This window comes from Leptodactylus fuscus, chromosome 10 (genome assembly GCF_031893055.1).
Source record: "Leptodactylus fuscus isolate aLepFus1 chromosome 10, aLepFus1.hap2, whole genome shotgun sequence".
NCBI lineage: Eukaryota > Metazoa > Chordata > Amphibia > Anura > Leptodactylidae > Leptodactylus > Leptodactylus fuscus.
In genome coordinates, this window is record NC_134274.1 from 88,415,084 (window position 1) to 88,434,694 (window position 19,611).

Sequence of the window (19,611 nt, forward strand, 5' to 3'; positions counted from 1 at the left end):
ACAGGTAAAGGTGTATATATAGGACAAGTAGAGTACAGGACAGGTACAGGGGTATAGGTGCAGGTGTAGGAGCAGGTATAGGACTGGTAAAGGTGTAGGTACAGGACAGGTAGAGGACAGGACAGGTACAGGGGTATAGGTGCAGGTGTAGGAGCAGGTATAGGACAGGTAAAGGTGTAGGTATACTGGTAGAACAAGTAGAGGACAGGACAGGTACAGGAGGTACAGGACAGGTACAGAGGTATAGGTGCAGGAGCAGGTATAGGACTGGTAAAGGTGTAGGTACAGGACAGGTAGAGGACAGGACAGGTACAGGGGTATAGGTGCAGGTGTAGGAGCAGGTATAGGACAGGTAAAGGTGTAGGTATACTGGTAGAACAAGTAGAGGACAGGACAGGTACAGGAGGTACAGGACAGGTACAGAGGTATAGGTGCAGGAGAAGGTATAGGACAGGTAAAGGTGTAGGTATAGGACAATTAGAGGACAGGACAGGTACAGGAGTATAGGTGCAGGTACAGGGGTATACAGGAAGGCAGGGGCGATACAAATAAAGCAGCGGATACTATGTGAGGAGTTTAGCCGTCCTCGATCCTACAGCTGCACAATCTCATCTACAGGTACAGTACAGGACAGGTAGAGGACAGGTACAGGGGTATAGGTGCAGGATAGGACAGGTAAAGGTGTAGGTATAGGACAAGTAGAGAACAGGACAGGTACAGTACAGGACAGGTAGAGGACAGGACAGGTACAGGGGTATAGTTGCAGGTACAGGACAGGTGCAGAGGTATAGGTGCAGGTATAGGAGCAGGTATAGGACAGGTAAAGGTGTAGGTATAGGACAAGTAGAGGATAGGACAGGTACAGGAGTATAGGTGCAGGTACAGGACAGGTAGAGGACAGGACAGGTACAGAGGTATAGGTGCAGGTGTAGGACAGGTACAGGAGTATAGGTGCAGGTACAGGATAGGTGCAGGTACAGAGGTATACAGGAAGGCAGGGGCGATACAAATAAAGCAGCAGATGTGTAGGAGCAGGTATCAGACAGGTAAAGGTGTAGGTATAGGACAAGTAGAGGACAGGACAGGTACAGGAGTATAGGTGCAGGACAGGACAGGTGCAGGTACAGGAGTATAGGTGCAGGTACAGTACAGGTGCAGTACAGGAGTATAGGTGCAGGACAGGACAGGTGCAGGTACAGTGGTATAGGTTCAGGTACAGGACAGGTGCAGGTACAGGGGTATAGGTGCAGGTATAGGACAGGACAGGTGCAGGTACAGGAGTATAGGTGCAGGACAGGACAGGTGCAGGAGTATAGGTGCAGGTACAGTACAGGTGCAGTACAGGAGTATAGGTGCAGGTACAGTACAGGTGCAGGTACAGTACAGGTGCAGTACAGGAGTATAGGTGCAGGACAGGACAGGTGCAGGTACGGGGGTATAGGTGCAGGACAGGACAGGTGCAGGTACAGTGGTATAGGTTCAGGTACAGGACAGGTGCAGGTACAGTGGTATAGGTTCAGGTACAGGACAGGTGCAGGTACAGTGGTATAGGTTCAGGTACAGGAGTATAGGTGCAGGACAGGACAGGTGCAGGTACAGGAGTATAGGTGCAGGACAGGACAGGTGCAGGTACAGGAGTATAGGTGCAGGACAGGACAGGTGCAGGAGTATAGGTGCAGGTACAGTACAGGTGCAGTACAGGAGTATAGGTGCAGGACAGGACAGGTGCAGGTACAGTGGTATAGGTTCAGGTACAGGACAGGTGCAGGTACAGGGGTATAGGTGCAGGTATAGGACAGGACAGGTGCAGTACAGGAGTATAGGTGCAGGACAGGACAGGTGCAGGTACGGGGGTATAGGTGCAGGACAGGACAGGTGCAGGTACAGTGGTATAGGTGCAGGACAGGACAGGTGCAGGTACAGTGGTATAGGCTCAGGTACAGGACAGGTGCAGGTACAGTGGTATAGGTTCAGGTACAGGACAGGTGCAGGTACAGGAGGTTTTGTTGCAGATATCTCCTTCTGTAGTTAATTGGTGACTGCCTGGATATATAATGTCAGTGAGTACAAGGCAAGTGGCGACATGTCCACCATAGTAGTTATTACCCTAGTGCCCCCTATCACAGTGACAACCACAGTCCCCCCATTAAAGGGATATTCTCATCTTCCCGAGCACTATATGATAGGTAAGGTCTGATCTCTGAGATTCTTACTGTCCTCCTAAGGAATAAACTACAGCATTACATCTTCCAGTGAGTGTCTTCCTAGGATTGTGGGGCGCAGACTATAGGGGAGATCCATGATCCCTAGCCTGGTCGGCCATAGTCACCTCTCCCGGGTCGGGGCCATTTCCTTGAAGGTTCCTCACAAGTGACGTCAGACTGGTTGTTATGGAGCCTGAGAAGTGAAAGTAAAAGTAAAATATGAAGGGGGCGGGGCTGAATTCTCAGAGTCAGTGTCCCTGGACGGTAGTCATTGGGCGTGTAGCATGGGGCTCGCACAGCACCTACAGCAGATCTTCTCCTTGAAGACTCTGGGGCTCATCCTCGGCCTCCTCGGCCGCCGCTCTCTATCCGGTAAGTCTCACCCTCGCACTCCTCTCATTGCGTCTGCTGCAGCTTCACGGACCGAGCCCTTCATATAACACAGGGGGGTAAGTAGGCGGCCGCACCTCGGGGCAAGAAGGGAGATAAAGCTTATATAATGATATATACTGTATATAGCGGCCTGTTCAGCCTTCTGACCGCTCTACAAGGGCCCCCAATAATAAAGCAAAAACGTGCGCCCGTCTGAGTCCGCGGAGTCTAGTCGGGGGTTCGGCTGTTTGTTACCCATCACGTTATTTTGGGGTAACCATTGATGGGCTCGTTCCTCGATGGGAGGACTGGAGACAGCGGCGCCCTGGATATTCTGCATATTCTGGATATTCTGGATTTTGGTTACTTCTATAAATGGAGAACCTACAAGGCGCCCCCAGACTCATGATCTGAACCCACATAAGCGGCCACATAGTCCCGATCCCGAGGACGACCCGAGCTGCTGTTATGGGGTCTGGTCTGGTCTCGAAGGGTTAACATGAAATGAGAAAATATTCGGCTTATCCCAGAGAGCAAACAAGGGAAGGAAAAAGGAAGACAAACACGGACGGACCGCCATCCCCTGACTATACCGCACCCTCAGATAGTAGGTGATGTGCAAGGATATCTGAGAAGGGAATCACATACTAAACATTATACACTATACATCATACACTATACATCACACACTATACATCATATACTATACATCATACACTATACATCATATACTATACATCATATACTATACATCATACACTATACATCACATACTATACATCACACACTATACATCATACACTATACATCATACACTATACATCATACACTATACATCATACACTATACATCACACACTATACATCATATACTATACATCATACACTATACATCACATACTATACATCACACACTATACATCATACACTATACATCATACACTATACATCATACACTATACATCATATACTATACACCATACACTATACATCATATACTATACATCATACACTATACACCATATACTATACATCATACACTATACATCATACACTATACACCATATACTATACATCATACACTATACATCACACACTATACATCATACACTATACATCATATACTATACATCATATACTATACATCATATACTATACATCATATACTATACATCATACACTATACATCACACACTATACATCATATACTATACATCATACACTATACATCATATACTATACATCATATACTATACATCATACACTATACATCACATACTATACATCACACACTATACATCATACACTATACATCATACACTATACATCATACACTATACATCATACACTATACATCATACACTATACATCATACACTATACATTATACACTATACATCATACACTATACATCATATACTATACATCATACACTATACACCATATACTATACATCATACACTATACATCATACACTATACACCATATACTATACATCATACACTATACATCACACACTATACATCATACACTATACATCATATACTATACATCATACACTATACATCATACACTATACATCATACACTATACATCATACACTATACATCATATACTATACATCATATACTATACACCATATACTATACATCATACACTATACATCACACACTATACATCATACACTATACATCATATACTATACATCATACACTATACATCATATACTATGCATCATATACTATACATCATACACTATACATCATACACTATACATCATACACTATACATCATATACTATACATCATATACTATACATCATATACTATACATCATACACTATACATCATACACTATACATCATACACTATACATCATATACTATACATCATACACTATACATCATATACTATACATCATACACTATACATCATATACTATACATCATACACTATACATCATATACTATACATCATACACTATACACCATATACTATACATCATATACTATACATCATATACTATACATCATACACTATACACCATATACTATACATCATACACTATACATCATACACTATACATCATACACTATACATCATATACTATACATCATACACTATACATCATACACTATACATCATACACTATACATCATATACTATGCATCATACACTATACATCATATACTATACATCATACACTATACACCATATACTATACATCATACACTATACATCATACACTATACATCATACACTATACATCATATACTATGCATCATACACTATACATCATATACTATACATCACACACTATACACCATACACTATACATCACACACTATACATCACACACTATACATCATACACTATACATCATATACTATACATCATACACTATACATCATACACTATACATCATATACTATACACCATATACTATACATCACACACTATACATCATATACTATACACCATATACTATACATCATATACTATACATCATATACTATACATCATACACTATACATCATACACTATACATCATATACTATACATCATATACTATACACCATATACTATACATCATACACTATACATCATACACTATACATCATATACTATACACCATATACTATACATCACACACTATACATCATATACTATACACCATATACTATACATCATATACTATACATCATACACTATACATCATATACTATACATCATATACTATACATCATATACTATACACCATATACTATACATCATACACTATACATCATACACTATACATCATATACTATACATCATATACTATACATCATATACTATACATCATACACTATACATCATACCCTATACATCATACACTATACATCATATACTATACATCATACACTATACATCATACACTATACATCATACACTATACATCATACACTATACATCATATACTATACATCATACACTATACATCATACCCTATACATCATACACTATACATCATATACTATACATCATACACTATACATCATATACTATACATCATATACTATACATCACACACTATACATCATACACTATACATCATACACTATACACCATACACTATACATCATACACTATGCATCATACACTATACATCATACCCTATACATCATACACTATACATCATATACTATACATCATATACTATACATCATACACTATACATCATACACTATACATCATACACTATACATCACACACTATACATCATACACTATACATCATATACTATACATCATACACTATACATCATACACTATACATCATACACTATACACCATACACTATACATCATACACTATACATCATATACTATACATCATATACTATACATCATATACTAAACATTATACACTATACATCATATACTATACATCATACACTATACATCATACACTATACATCATACATTATACATCATACCCTATACATCATACACTATACATCATACACTATACATCATATACTATACATCATACACGATACATCATCATATACTATACATCATACCCTATACATCATACACTATACATCATACCCTATACATCATACACTATACATCATACACTATACATCATATACTATACACCATATACTATACATCATATACTATACATCATATACTATACATCATACACTATACATCATACCCTATACATCATACCCTATACATCATACACTATACATCATATACTATACATCATATACTAAACATTATACACTATACATCATATACTATACATCATACACTATACATCATACACTATACATCATACCCTATACATCATACCCTATACATCATACACTATACATCATATACTATACATCATATACTAAACATTATACACTATACATCATATACTATACATCATACACTATACATCATACACTATACATCATACACTATACATCATATACTATACATCATATACTAAACATTATACACTATACATCATATACTATACATCATACACTATACATCATATACTATACATCATATACTATACATCATACACTATACATCATACCCTATACATCATACACTATACATCATATACTATACATCATATACTATACATCATATACTATACATCATATACTAAACATTATACACTATACATCATATACTATACATCATACACTATACATCATATACTATACATCATATACTATACATCATATACTAAACATTATACACTATACACCATATACTATACACCATATACTATACATCATACACTATACATCACACACTATACATCATACACTATACATCATATACTATACATCATATACTATACATCATATACTAAACATTATACACTATACATCATATACTATACATCATACACTATACATCATATACTATACATCATATACTATACATCATATACTAAACATTATACACTATACACCATATACTATACACCATATACTATACATCATACACTATACATCACACACTATACATCATACACTATACATCATACACTATACATCATATCATATACTATACATCATACACTATACATCATACACTATACATCATATACTATACATCATATACTAAACATTATACACTATACACCATATACTATACACCATATACTATACATCATATACTATACACCATACACTATACATCATACACTATACATCATACACTATACATCATACACTATACATCATACACTATACATCATATACTATGCATCATATACTATACATCATATACTATACACCATACACTATACATCATACACTATACATCACACACTATACATCATACACTATGCATCATATACTATGCATCACACACTATACATCATATACTATACATCATACACTATACATCATATACTATACATCATACACTATACATCATACACTATACATCATATACTATGCATCATATACTATACATCATATACTATACACCATACACTATACATCATACACTATGCATCATATACTATGCATCACACACTATACATCATATACTATACATCATACACTATACATCATATACTATACATCACACACTATACATCATATACTATACATCATACACTATACATCATATACTATACATCATACACTATACATCATATACTATACATCATACACTATACATCATACACTATACATCATACACTATACATCATACACTATATATCACACATTATACATCATACACTATACATCATATACTATACACCATACACTATACATCATATACTATACATCATACACTATACATCATACCCTATACACTATACACCATACACTATACATCATACACTATACATCATACCCTATACATCATACACTATACACCATACACTATACATCATACACTATACATCATACACTATACATCATACCCTATACATCATACCCTATACATCATACACTATACACCATACACTATACATCATACACTATACATCATACACTATACATCATACCCTATACATCATACACTATACACCATACACTATACATCATACCCTATACATCATACCCTATACATCATACACTATACACCATACACTATACATCATACACTATACATCATACACTATACATCATACACTATACACCATACACTATACATCATACACTATACATCATATACTATACATCATACACTATACATCATACACTATACATCATATACTATACATCATACACTATACATCATACACTATACATCATACACTATACATCATACCCTATACATCATACACTATACACCATACACTATACATCATACCCTATACATCATACCCTATACATCATACACTATACACCATACACTATACATCATACACTATACATCATACACTATACATCATACACTATACACCATACACTATACATCATACACTATACATCATATACTATACATCATACACTATACATCATATACTATACATCATACCCTATACATCATACACTATACATCATACACTATACATCATATACTATACATCATACACTATACACCATACACTATACACCATACACTATACATCATACACTATACATCATACACTATACATCATACCCTATACATCATACACTATACATCATACACTATACATCATACACTATACATCATACCCTATACATCATACACTATACACCATACACTATACATCATACACTATACATCATACACTATACATCATACCCTATACATCATACCCTATACATCATACACTATACATCATACCCTATACATCATACACTATACATCATACACTATACATTACATTATATACTATACATCATACCCTATACATCATCGGAGACACCAAGGGGCGAAGTGACGTCATCAGAGAGGCTGCAGGAAAATGGAGCAAGAGTATTTTTTCTGTTGTTTTTGCCACAAAGGGGGAAAACACGGTGAGGCCATTACAGTGCGCGAGCCAAAAAAGCGGGGCCATTATTATATGGGGCAACAATGAGGGGTCCATTATAATACAGGAGCTACAAATACGGGACCATGAGACTGTGGGGGCCACAATGAGGGGGTTATAATACAGTGTAGGGGCCACAGGGGGCATAATACCATGCTGAGGGCACTAAATGGGCATTATAGTATATATAGGTGCACAAAGAGACATGGGTGGGGCCACGGGTGGGGTTATGGGTGGGGTCACGGGTGGGGTTATGGGTGGGGCCACGGGTGGGGTTATGGGTGGAGGCACGGGTTAGGTTATGGGTGGGGCCACAGGTAGGGTTATGGGTGGGGCCACGGGTGGGGTTATGGGTGGGGTTATTGGTGGGGCCACGGGTGGGGTTATGGGTGGGGCCACAGGTGGGGTTATTGGTGGGGCCACGGGTGGGGTTATTGGTGGGGCCACGGGTGGGGTTATGAGTAGGGCCATGGGTGGGGTTATGGGTGGGGCCACGGGTGGGGTTATGGGTGGGGCCACGGGTGGGGGTATGGGTGGGGCCATGGGTGGGGTTGGAGACATTGCTTATATGTAAACTGACTTTGGAAGTTGAGGGCTATGCGGTGATGACAAGGACCGACCTCTCCATAATCCTGGCCACAATGACCTGGACTTTTCTGGGCATGGCGCCCCCTATGGATGGAATAGTATCAGTGATATTGTCAGTATTGTAGCTGCCGGGGGGGACGTTCCTAAATCTATTATTTAACCCTTGAAGCTCTGAGCTGTTTCATTTGGTTGTGACCACAAAGGTGAATTATCAGTAATTCCCATCCAGCTTTCCCCTGACAGGAATGGCTCATGCACTGCTGTAGGCCTCATATCTGCTTCTCCCCCTCTCCCTCTCCATAGACTTCATTGTAAGTGGAGACTGCTTGTGTAGGGAGAACAGAGCAGAATGACTCAGATAAGGATGGGAGTCATTCCTAAGGCCACGGGTACAGATTGTACGGAGATAAGGAATGCCTTGGGTGATGTGCGGTATATACGAGGTGACTTTATTAGTCTCTTCTCCGCCTTCCAGGTAAATTACAGATCTATAAGGTCCCTTCCCCTATAGAGGAGCTGCTGGGTCAGGACGTGACCGTCCCCTGTCGCTTCTATGGCTATGAGGATCCACACCTGAATATTTCTACAGTCGCCGCTCGCTGGACGCTGACAACTCCCGAAGGAGAGAAGCTGGTTTATCTGTTCGATGGCGGACGTAAAAGCATAACCAGATCTGGATCGTCTATAGCAGAAGATGGGCTGGCGGCCGGAGATGCCAGTCTGTATCTGCCCAGCCTGGGGTTTAGTGACGAAGGAGAATACACCTGCCATGTCATCGTCACCCCGGACAAAGCCGTTAGTAAAGTCACTCTGCAGGTGTCAGGTGAGTCCTCGGTGGAGGCCGTAGGAGTATATATAGTATATATCAGGTACGTCATGTCACCGGCTCCCGTAGGATAGCCCAATGGCCAACCTCACGTCATAGGTGCCGACACCCTGAGCATTATAGGGTTTGTCCAAACCTGTTAAGCCGTTCCAAAGATATAAGCCCCTTTAGCCAAGTGGGTGGAGTCAGTGGGGTTCCACATAAATCTACCAGTCGGTATCGGAGTCTTCCTGGGCCGGCTAATATCCATCCTTATAGCCAAGAAGACTGAGGACTCCTATAGGCTCTACCGTCCTTCACCTATTGAGTAGTGGCTGAGATGATGCCGGGAGGAGGCCCAAGATGGCGGCTACTCAATCCTTTCTGTTCTATGGTGATTTGGCAACAAATCAGGGTTGAGGGGCCACATTTGGGTGATAGAAGAGGGTTCCCTTATTGTGAGTGTTGGTGGTCCAAGATGCCCTAGATGAAGGGTGTGAATCAGTCACCGGAGACCACCAAAGCACGGGTGGTATACAGACGACATCCATGTGCTGCCCATGCCAGTGACACGCTCTAGTTCATAGGACGTCCTGGTTTGGGGTTTGGAGGATCTCAGGTACGAGGAGTTATATCTGTGTAGTCTGGAGAAGAGGCGTATACGGGAAGATCTGATAACCCTATATAATATGTAAATCTCAAGTCGTCCATGTAATGGTGGCCAGCGCCTTGTAGAGTGTCCATCACTGCAGTCCGTCTTGTTACATACTACTTATCTCTAGTCGTGTCTGAGACGGATTGCGGGATATCTTACGTCTTTCCTCCTCCAGCTACGCCGGCCTGTACAGTGAGCGACCCCAGACTAGAGCTGACTCCGGGCGCCGAGCGGTCTCTGACATGTTACGTGGACGGTTTCCATCCAGAAGACGTGAAGATACATTGGCTGAAATACAGTAAAACCTCCACCAACAACGTGGACGGTCAGAGCTGCACCACCGTCCCGGTCCAGAACCAAGACCAGACCTACAATGTGACCAGCGTATTGTCTGTGAGGCCTCGGAGCCTCGGCGAGGACGGAGATGTATATTCCTGTCTTATCACCCATAGGTCGCTGAGACATGGACGGACGTGTAATACCAGTCTCTCGGTGCGACCAATGGAAGGTATGTAAGCCGGTAGATAGGGCTGGTCGTCAATTAGCATTAGGTTGGGGTCACACTGAGTTTTTTGGGCTGGATTTTGACGCGGTATCTGTGTCAGAATCCAACTCAAAAAAACGCCTCCCATTGAAATCAATGGGAGTGGGTCATGGCCTTTCTTCAGACGGATTCCGCGGCTGAATCAGTCCGCCTCGCGATACGCCCTCCCGACTAGCCCCATTCATTTGGGCCTAATCCGGAGCGGAGTGCCGCAAATGGTGCACTGTATGGGCTGCAACGGCATTCAGTCATGGCTAGTCGATTTTGGCCACCGCGTCAAAATCCGGTCCAAAAAACACCCACCTGAACCCGGCCTGACCCCAATACTCTTATAACTCATATATGGAGTTCCGTATAGAGATGTCACATCCGTATGTCCGGTAACGGCAGCTGGATTTGGTTTCCTCCTGTTCGGGGTCAGGTGACCTGCTGGGAAAAAAGGGGGAGGGGTGTAAACTTCTATATGTATAAAGGGGAAGGGGTGTAAACTTCTAGATGTATAAAGGGGGAGGGGTGTAAACTTCTAGATGTATAAAGGGGGATGGGTGTAAACTTCTAGATGTATAAAGGGGGAGGGGTGTAAACTTCTAGATGTATAAAGGGGGAAGGGTGTAAACTTCTAGATGTATAAAGGGGGAGGGGTGTAAACTTCTATATGTATAAAGGGGGAGGGGTGTAAACTTCTATATGTATAAAGGGGGAGGGGTGTAAACTTCTAGATGTATAAAGGGGGAAGGGTGTAAACTTCTAGATGTATAAAGGGGGAGGGGTGTAAACTTATAGATGTATAAAGGGGGATGGGTGTAAACTTCTAGATGTATAAAGGGGGAGGGGTGTAAACTTCTAGATGTATAAAGGGGGAAGGGTGTAAACTTCTAGATGTATAAAGGGGGAGGGGTGTAAACTTCTATATGTATAAAGGGGGAGGGGTGTAAACTTCTATATGTATAAAGGGGGAGGGGTGTAAACTTCTATATGTATAAAGGGGGAGGGGTGTAAACTTCTAGATGTATAAAGGGGGAGGGGTGTAAACGTCTAGATGTATAAAGGGGGAGGGGTGTAAACTTCTAGATGTATAAAGGGGGAGGGGTGTAAACTTCTAGATGTATAAAGGGGGAGGGGTGTAAACTTCTATATGTATAAAGGGGGAGGGGTGTAAACTTCTAGATGTATAAAGGGGGAGGGGTGTAAACTTCTATATGTATAATGTTTCCATTCCTTATAGATCACAGGACCTACGCATTAGCTTGGACTATAGTGGGGATCGTTCTGACTCTGGCCGTCTTTATACTGGTAGCCTTTATATTGTACCATTGTGTTAAAGGTAAGAACATAAAGAACGTAAATTTCATGATCGTGATCGGAATTCCAATCCCGATCCTTTTAGGCGGGATCGAGGTCGGAGGTTATTTCCCAAAATGCTTTGCTACTGGCCAAGTATTGTCGGAAAAGCTAACAATGTTAGCTAGTACTACTACAATGTACAGTGCTCCCTGCTGTGCCGTATACTGGACTCTGCTACATCTGCATTACTGTACATTGACTTGTCTATCTACTCTTCTGCTTCGTCCCTGCTTTACCATATACTCAGCTCTGCTATGTCTGAGATGTAGCAGAGCTGAGTATACAGTAAAACAGGGACAAAGCAGCAGAGTAGATAGACAAGTCAATGTACAGTAATGCAGATGTAGCAGAGTCCAGTATACGGCATAGCAGAGAGGAAACAGAAGAGTAGATACTTACTTACCTGCACAGATCTGCACAGATCTACTTACTTACCTGCACAGATCCACACAGATCTACTTACCTGCACAGATCCGCACAAATCTACTTACTTACCTGCACAGATCCGCACAGATCTATTTCTTACCTGCAAAGATCCGCACAGATCTACTTACTTACCTGCACAGATCCACACAGATCTACTTACTTACTTGCACAGATCCACACAGATCTACTTACTTACCTGCACAGATCCACACAGATCTACTTACTTACCTGCACAGATCCGCACAGATCTACTTATTTACCTGCACAGATCTGCACAGATCTACTTACTTACCTGCACAAATCTACTTACTTACCTGCACAGATCCGCACAGATCTACTTACTTACCTGCACAGATCCGCACAGATCTACTTACTTACCTGCACAGATTCGCTGCCGCTCCCCATTCTTCTTGCTCCTCTTCTCTCTTATTCATATGCCTTCACAGCGCCGTGCGCATCCCCGCCTCCCTAGGCTAGTGTTAGAGATGCTGGGAGAAGGCGGAGCTTGTAGCTTAGGAGAGTGTGGGCGGGTACTGGGAGGGGAGACATGAGTGATGCACTCACATCTCCCCGCCCTGTACCCGCCCACACTCTCCTAAGCCACAACAAGCCCCGCCTACTCCCAGCAACAGTAACACTAGCCTAGGGAGGCTGGGGCGCGCACGGCGCTCTGAAGGCATGTGACTGAGAGAGAAGAGGAGCGAGAAGAACAGGGGCGGCAGTGGATCTGTGCAGGTAAGTAAGTAGATCTGTGTGGATCTGTGCAGGTAAGTAAGTAGATCTGTGTGGATCTGTGCAGGTAAGTAAGTAGATCTGTGTGGATCTGTGCAAGTAAGTAAGTAGATCTGTGTGTATCTGTGCAGGTAAGTAAGTAGATCTGTGTGGATCTGTGCAAGTAAGTAAGTAGATCTGTGTGGATCTGTGCAGGTAAGTAAGTAGATCTGTGTGGATCTGTGCAAGTAAGTAAGTAGATCTGTGTGGATCTGTGCAGGTAAGTAAGTAGATCTGTGTGGATCTGTGCAGGTAAGTAAGTAGATCTGTGTGGATCTGTGCAGGTCAGTAAGTAGATCTGTGTGGATCTGTGCAGGTCAGTAAGTAGATCTGTGCAGGTAAGTAAGTAGATCTGTGTGGATCTGTGCAGGTAAGTAAGTAGATCTGTGTGGATCTGTGCAGGTCAGTAAGTAGATCTGTGTGGATCTGTGCAGGTCAGTAAGTAGATCTGTGTGGATCTGTGCACCCAGTATCATTGTGGCCAAAGTTCAGTCTAAACCATAAGTGATATTATTATAGCGTTTAATACGCGGAGGCTCGGGGGAGGTGCGGTAAAATAATAACCCCTGATACGTCTTTCACTTCTCTGGGCCTCCCTCATGGCCTCCAATGAAAGGTCCCCAACATGTTCAATAGTCTTTGGGCTTCTTCTGGCCTCTTCTGTGAGATCATAGGCCCTGGGGTCATTGAGGTCCAATCACAGATGCTCCAATGTCATGATGGTTGGACAGAAGGGTCCTAGTTTGGTCGTCCATCTGTGAATGTTATTAGACGCGCTTGTATTGTGGTTGGTGGAGGATAATCCCTCTATATAATAGTATATATCATTCTGATGTGTCCAGTGTCACCATTTGTGTGGGACATCACGGGAGAAGACCTGTTCCACATGAAGGAGAACACTCTGAAGTGTCACATCTCCTACTTCAGACCTAAATGTCTTACTATAAAGCTCTACTTGGAAAATGGCACAGAAAACAAGACTGAGATGGATTCCTGGAGCTCAGAGAGTCCCAGATATCTATCACGGGCGGACAATGATGAGGAGACTCTACCTCTACGGACCAGGGATGACCTCCGCTTGGGTGCTGATATAACACCATATAAATACTTCTTGTACAACTGTGTCTGCTCCATACGTATAAGGCCCCAGTTCCAGCTACATAACGGAGCCGTGCTGTCTCTGGAGATTCACCACGCCGCCCTGAAGTCGCCCGTGCACCGCTATCAAATACTGAAGGTCAGCTGTAAGTAGGAACGTCAAGTCCTCCGAAACACCAGAAGTGACCACATGAGGTTTACATTCTGCTGTATACCTCGCCTCACCTCATAGACATGTGTCATTCACTCAGTTCTTGTATATTTTATATATCTGCAGCGGCACCCGAAGTGGAAGCCATCGAGCCCAACCAAGAAGCCTACAGAGCTGGGGACGTGATGGAGCTGAGATGTAGAATCCATTCCTTCTATCCAAAAAATATAGAAGTCTTGTGGTACAAAGACACAGAAGAAGTGTCCACACCAAGGACAGAAGCGACAGAATCTCAGAACAGGCTCTATTATCTGACAAGTTCTGTCCGGAGGAGGATAACAGAGGACGACTGCGAGAAGACCTTCAGGTGTAAGGTCAAGCATCAATGGAAAGCCAGCACATTCGTACAATGGAGACTGGAAAAACTGGGTAAGTGATAAATACTGGAAGATTCTCTGATAGTAATAGAACAGATATATCCATCCCTCAGCAAATACAGTACATTACTTATATACTACATATACTCCAGAGCTGCGCTCACTATTCTGCTGGTACAGTCACTGTGTACATACATTACATTACTTATCCTGTACTGAATCTGAGTTACATCCTGCATAACCAAACATGACGGGTTATCTTCTCATACATGTAGTGTCCTCCTGATAACCAGCCATGATGTCCTTATTGTGTCCGGGTTATCTTCTCATACATGTAGTGTCCTCCTGATAACCAGCCATGATGTCCTTATTGTGGTCGGGTTATCTTCTCATACATGTAGTGTCCTCCTGATAACCAGCCATGATGTCCTTATTGTGGTCGGGTTATCTTCTCATACATGTAGTGTCCTCCTGATAACCAGCCATGATATCCTTATTGTGGTCGGGTTATCTTCTCATACATGTAGTGTCCTCCTGATAACCAGCCATGATGTCCTTATTGTGGTCAGGTTATCTTCTCATACATGTAGTGTCCTCCTGATAACCAGCCGTGATGACCTTATTGTGGTCAGGTTATCTTCTCATACGTGTAGTGTCCTCCTGATAACCAGCCATGATGTCCTTATTGTGGTCAGGTTATCTTCTCATACATGTAGTGTCCTCCTGATAACCAGCCATGATGTCCTTATTGTGGTCAGGTTATCTTCTCATACGTGTAGTGTCCTCCTGATAACCAGCCATGATGTCCTTATTGTGGTCAGGTTATCTTCTCATACATGTAGTGTCCTCCTGATAACCAGCCATGATGTCCTTATTGTGGTCAGGTTATCTTCTCATACATGTAGTGTCCTCCTGATAACCAGCCATGATGTCCTTATTGTGGTCGAGTTATCTTCTCATACACGTAGTGTCCTCCTGATAACCAGCCATGATGTCCTTATTGTGGTCGGGTTATCTTCTCATACATGTAGTGTCCCCTCCTGATATCCAGCCATGATGTCCTTATTGTGGTCAGGTTATCTTCTCATACATGTAATGTGCTCCTGATAACCAGCCATGATGTCCTTATTGTGGTCAGGTTATCTTCTCATACATGTAGTGTCCTCCTGATAACCAGCCATGATATCCTTATTGTGGTCGGGTTATCTTCTCATACATGTAGTTCCCTCCTGATAACCAGCCATGATGTCCTTATTGTGGTCAGGTTATCTTCTCATACATGTAATGTGCTCCTGATAACCAGCCATGATGTCCTTATTGTGGTCAGGTTATCTTCTCATACATGTAGTGTCCTCCTGATAACCAGCCATGATATCCTTATTGTGGTCGGGTTATCTTCTCATACATGTAGTTCCCTCCTGATAACCAGCCATGATGTCCTTATTGTGGTCGGGTTATCTTCTCATACATGTAGTGTCCTCCTGATAACCAGCCATGATGTCCTTATTGTGGTCAGGTTATCTTCTCATACATGTAGTGTCCTCCTGATAACCGGCCATGATGTCCTTATTGTGGTCGGGTTATCTTCTCATACATGTAGTGTCCTCCTGATAACCAGCCATGATGTCCTTATTGTTGTTGGGTTACCTTCTCATACATGTAGTGTCCTCCTGATAACCAGCCATGATGTCCTTATTGTGGTCGGGTTATCTTCTCATACATGTAGTGTCCCCTCCTGATAACCAGCCATGATGTCCTTATTGTGGTCAGGTTATCTTCTCATACATGTAATGTCCTCCTGATAACCAGCCATGATGTCCTTATTGTGGTCGGGTTATCTTCTCATACATGTAGTGTCCCCTCCTGATATCCAGCCATGATGTCCTTATTGTGGTCAGGTTATCTTCTCATACATGTAATGTGCTCCTGATAACCAGCCATGATGTCCTTATTGTGGTCAGGTTATCTTCTCATACATGTAGTGTCCTCCTGATAACCAGCCATGGTGTCCTTATTGTGGTCGGGTTATCTTCTCATACATGTAGTGTCCTCCTGATAACCAGCCATGATGTCCTTATTGTAGTCAGGTTATCTTCTCATACATGTAGTGTCCTCCTGATAACCAGCCATGATGTCCTTATTGTGGTCGGGTTATCTTCTCATACATGTAGTGTCCTCCTGATAACCAGCCATGATGTCCTTATTGTTGTTGGGTTACCTTCTCATACATGTAGTGTCCTCCTGATAACCAGCCATGATGTCCTTATTGTGGTCGGGTTATCTTCTCATACATGTAGTGCCCCCTCCTGATAACCAGCCATGATGTCCTTATTGTGGTCGGGTTATCTTCTCATACATGTAGTGTCCTCCTGATAACCAGCCATGATGTCCTTATTGTGGTCAGGTTATCTTCTCATACATGTAGTGTCCTCCTGATAACCAGCCATGATGTCCTTATTGTGGTCGGGTTATCTTCTCATACATGTAGTGTCCTCCTGATAACCAGCCATGATGTCCTTATTGTGGTCAGGTTATCTTCTCATACATGTAGTGTCCTCCTGATAACCAGCCATGATGTCCTTATTGTGGTCGGGTTATCTTCTCATACATGTAGTGTCTTCTCCTGATAACCAGCCATGATGTCCTTATTGTGGTCGGGTTATCTTCTCATACATGGAGTGTCCTCCTGATAACCAGCCATGATGTCCTTATTGTGGTCGGGTTATCTTCTCATACATGTAGTGTCCTCCTGATAACCAGCCATGATGTCCTTATTGTGGTTGGGATCTTTTCTCATCCTAAGTGAGTTTACACATGCCTGGGATACGCTCATCTGTCCTACGCTAAGAGTCATAGGGGACATGTTCTCCTCCGTGATGTCCACCCTTCAGCTGTCCATCTTCTGTACTTCATAGTCATGTACAGACTTAGACTTTTGCTCAGTTCTCTCCATTCCTAATGGGATTTCCACGTTTGGCTGATATTTTTCCTTATTTTCTAGAGCCCATCCTGGATCCAATTCAGCCCAACCAAGAGTCCTACAATGTTGGAGACAAGTTGGAGCTGAGGTGCAGAATTCATTCATTCTATCCTCGAGACATAAAAGTGACCTGGTGCAAGGAGGGTGAAGAGATTCTGTCCCAGACGTCTGAACATGAAGTCGATGAGCGATTGGCCTCCAGTTTCTGGGGTTATTTGAGTTACATTGTTACAAATGGAGACTTTGGGAAAATATTCACTTGCAACGTTGAGCACTCGTGCCAAAATTACAGCGTCCGATGGAAACTGGAAAGAGAAAACAGCTGAGGAATCGAGACGGGCAAATCCGTTGACCACGAAGGAGATTTTACCCGAATGTTTCAAATTTGGCATCTAAGATAGTTACATAGTAGATGAGGTCGGATCAGTCCATCAAGTCCAACCTATAACCCTACAGTGCTGATCCAGGGGAAGGCAAAAAACCCCATGAGGCTCCGGCCAATTGCCCCATTTCAGGGGAAAAAATTCCTTCCCGACTCCAAATCTGTCATCAGTATAAACCTGGATCAACATGTCCTTACAATCTAGAATCCATAGCTGTAATATTGTTCTTTTCTAGAAAGGCGCCAGGTCCTCGATAAACTTGTGTAATGACTCCGCCATCACCGCTTTCCGGGGCAGAGACCTCCATCGCCTCGTGTGACAAGAGTTGGCTGGGGGGCCCAGTCTGTTCTAGTTACACCCCTGATATAGGTATGATCGCCTCTGTGATGATGATGATGATGATGATGATGATGAAGAAGATGATAGTGATGATGATG

General features: G+C 42.1%; 1 protein-coding gene across 1 annotated transcript; it reads left to right on the plus strand.

Moving 5' to 3' along the window:
* Nucleotides 1-2,488: 2,488 nt before the first annotated feature.
* On the plus strand, nucleotides 2,489-19,611 carry LOC142219249 (uncharacterized). The gene is made up of 7 exons (XM_075288194.1): nucleotides 2,489-2,576; nucleotides 10,116-10,463; nucleotides 11,276-11,608; nucleotides 12,870-12,968; nucleotides 15,028-15,429; nucleotides 15,561-15,863; nucleotides 18,813-19,611. Exons 1-7 carry the CDS (start codon nucleotides 2,489-2,491, stop codon nucleotides 19,115-19,117), a joined length of 1,878 nt encoding a protein of 625 aa, XP_075144295.1. The 3' UTR covers nucleotides 19,118-19,611.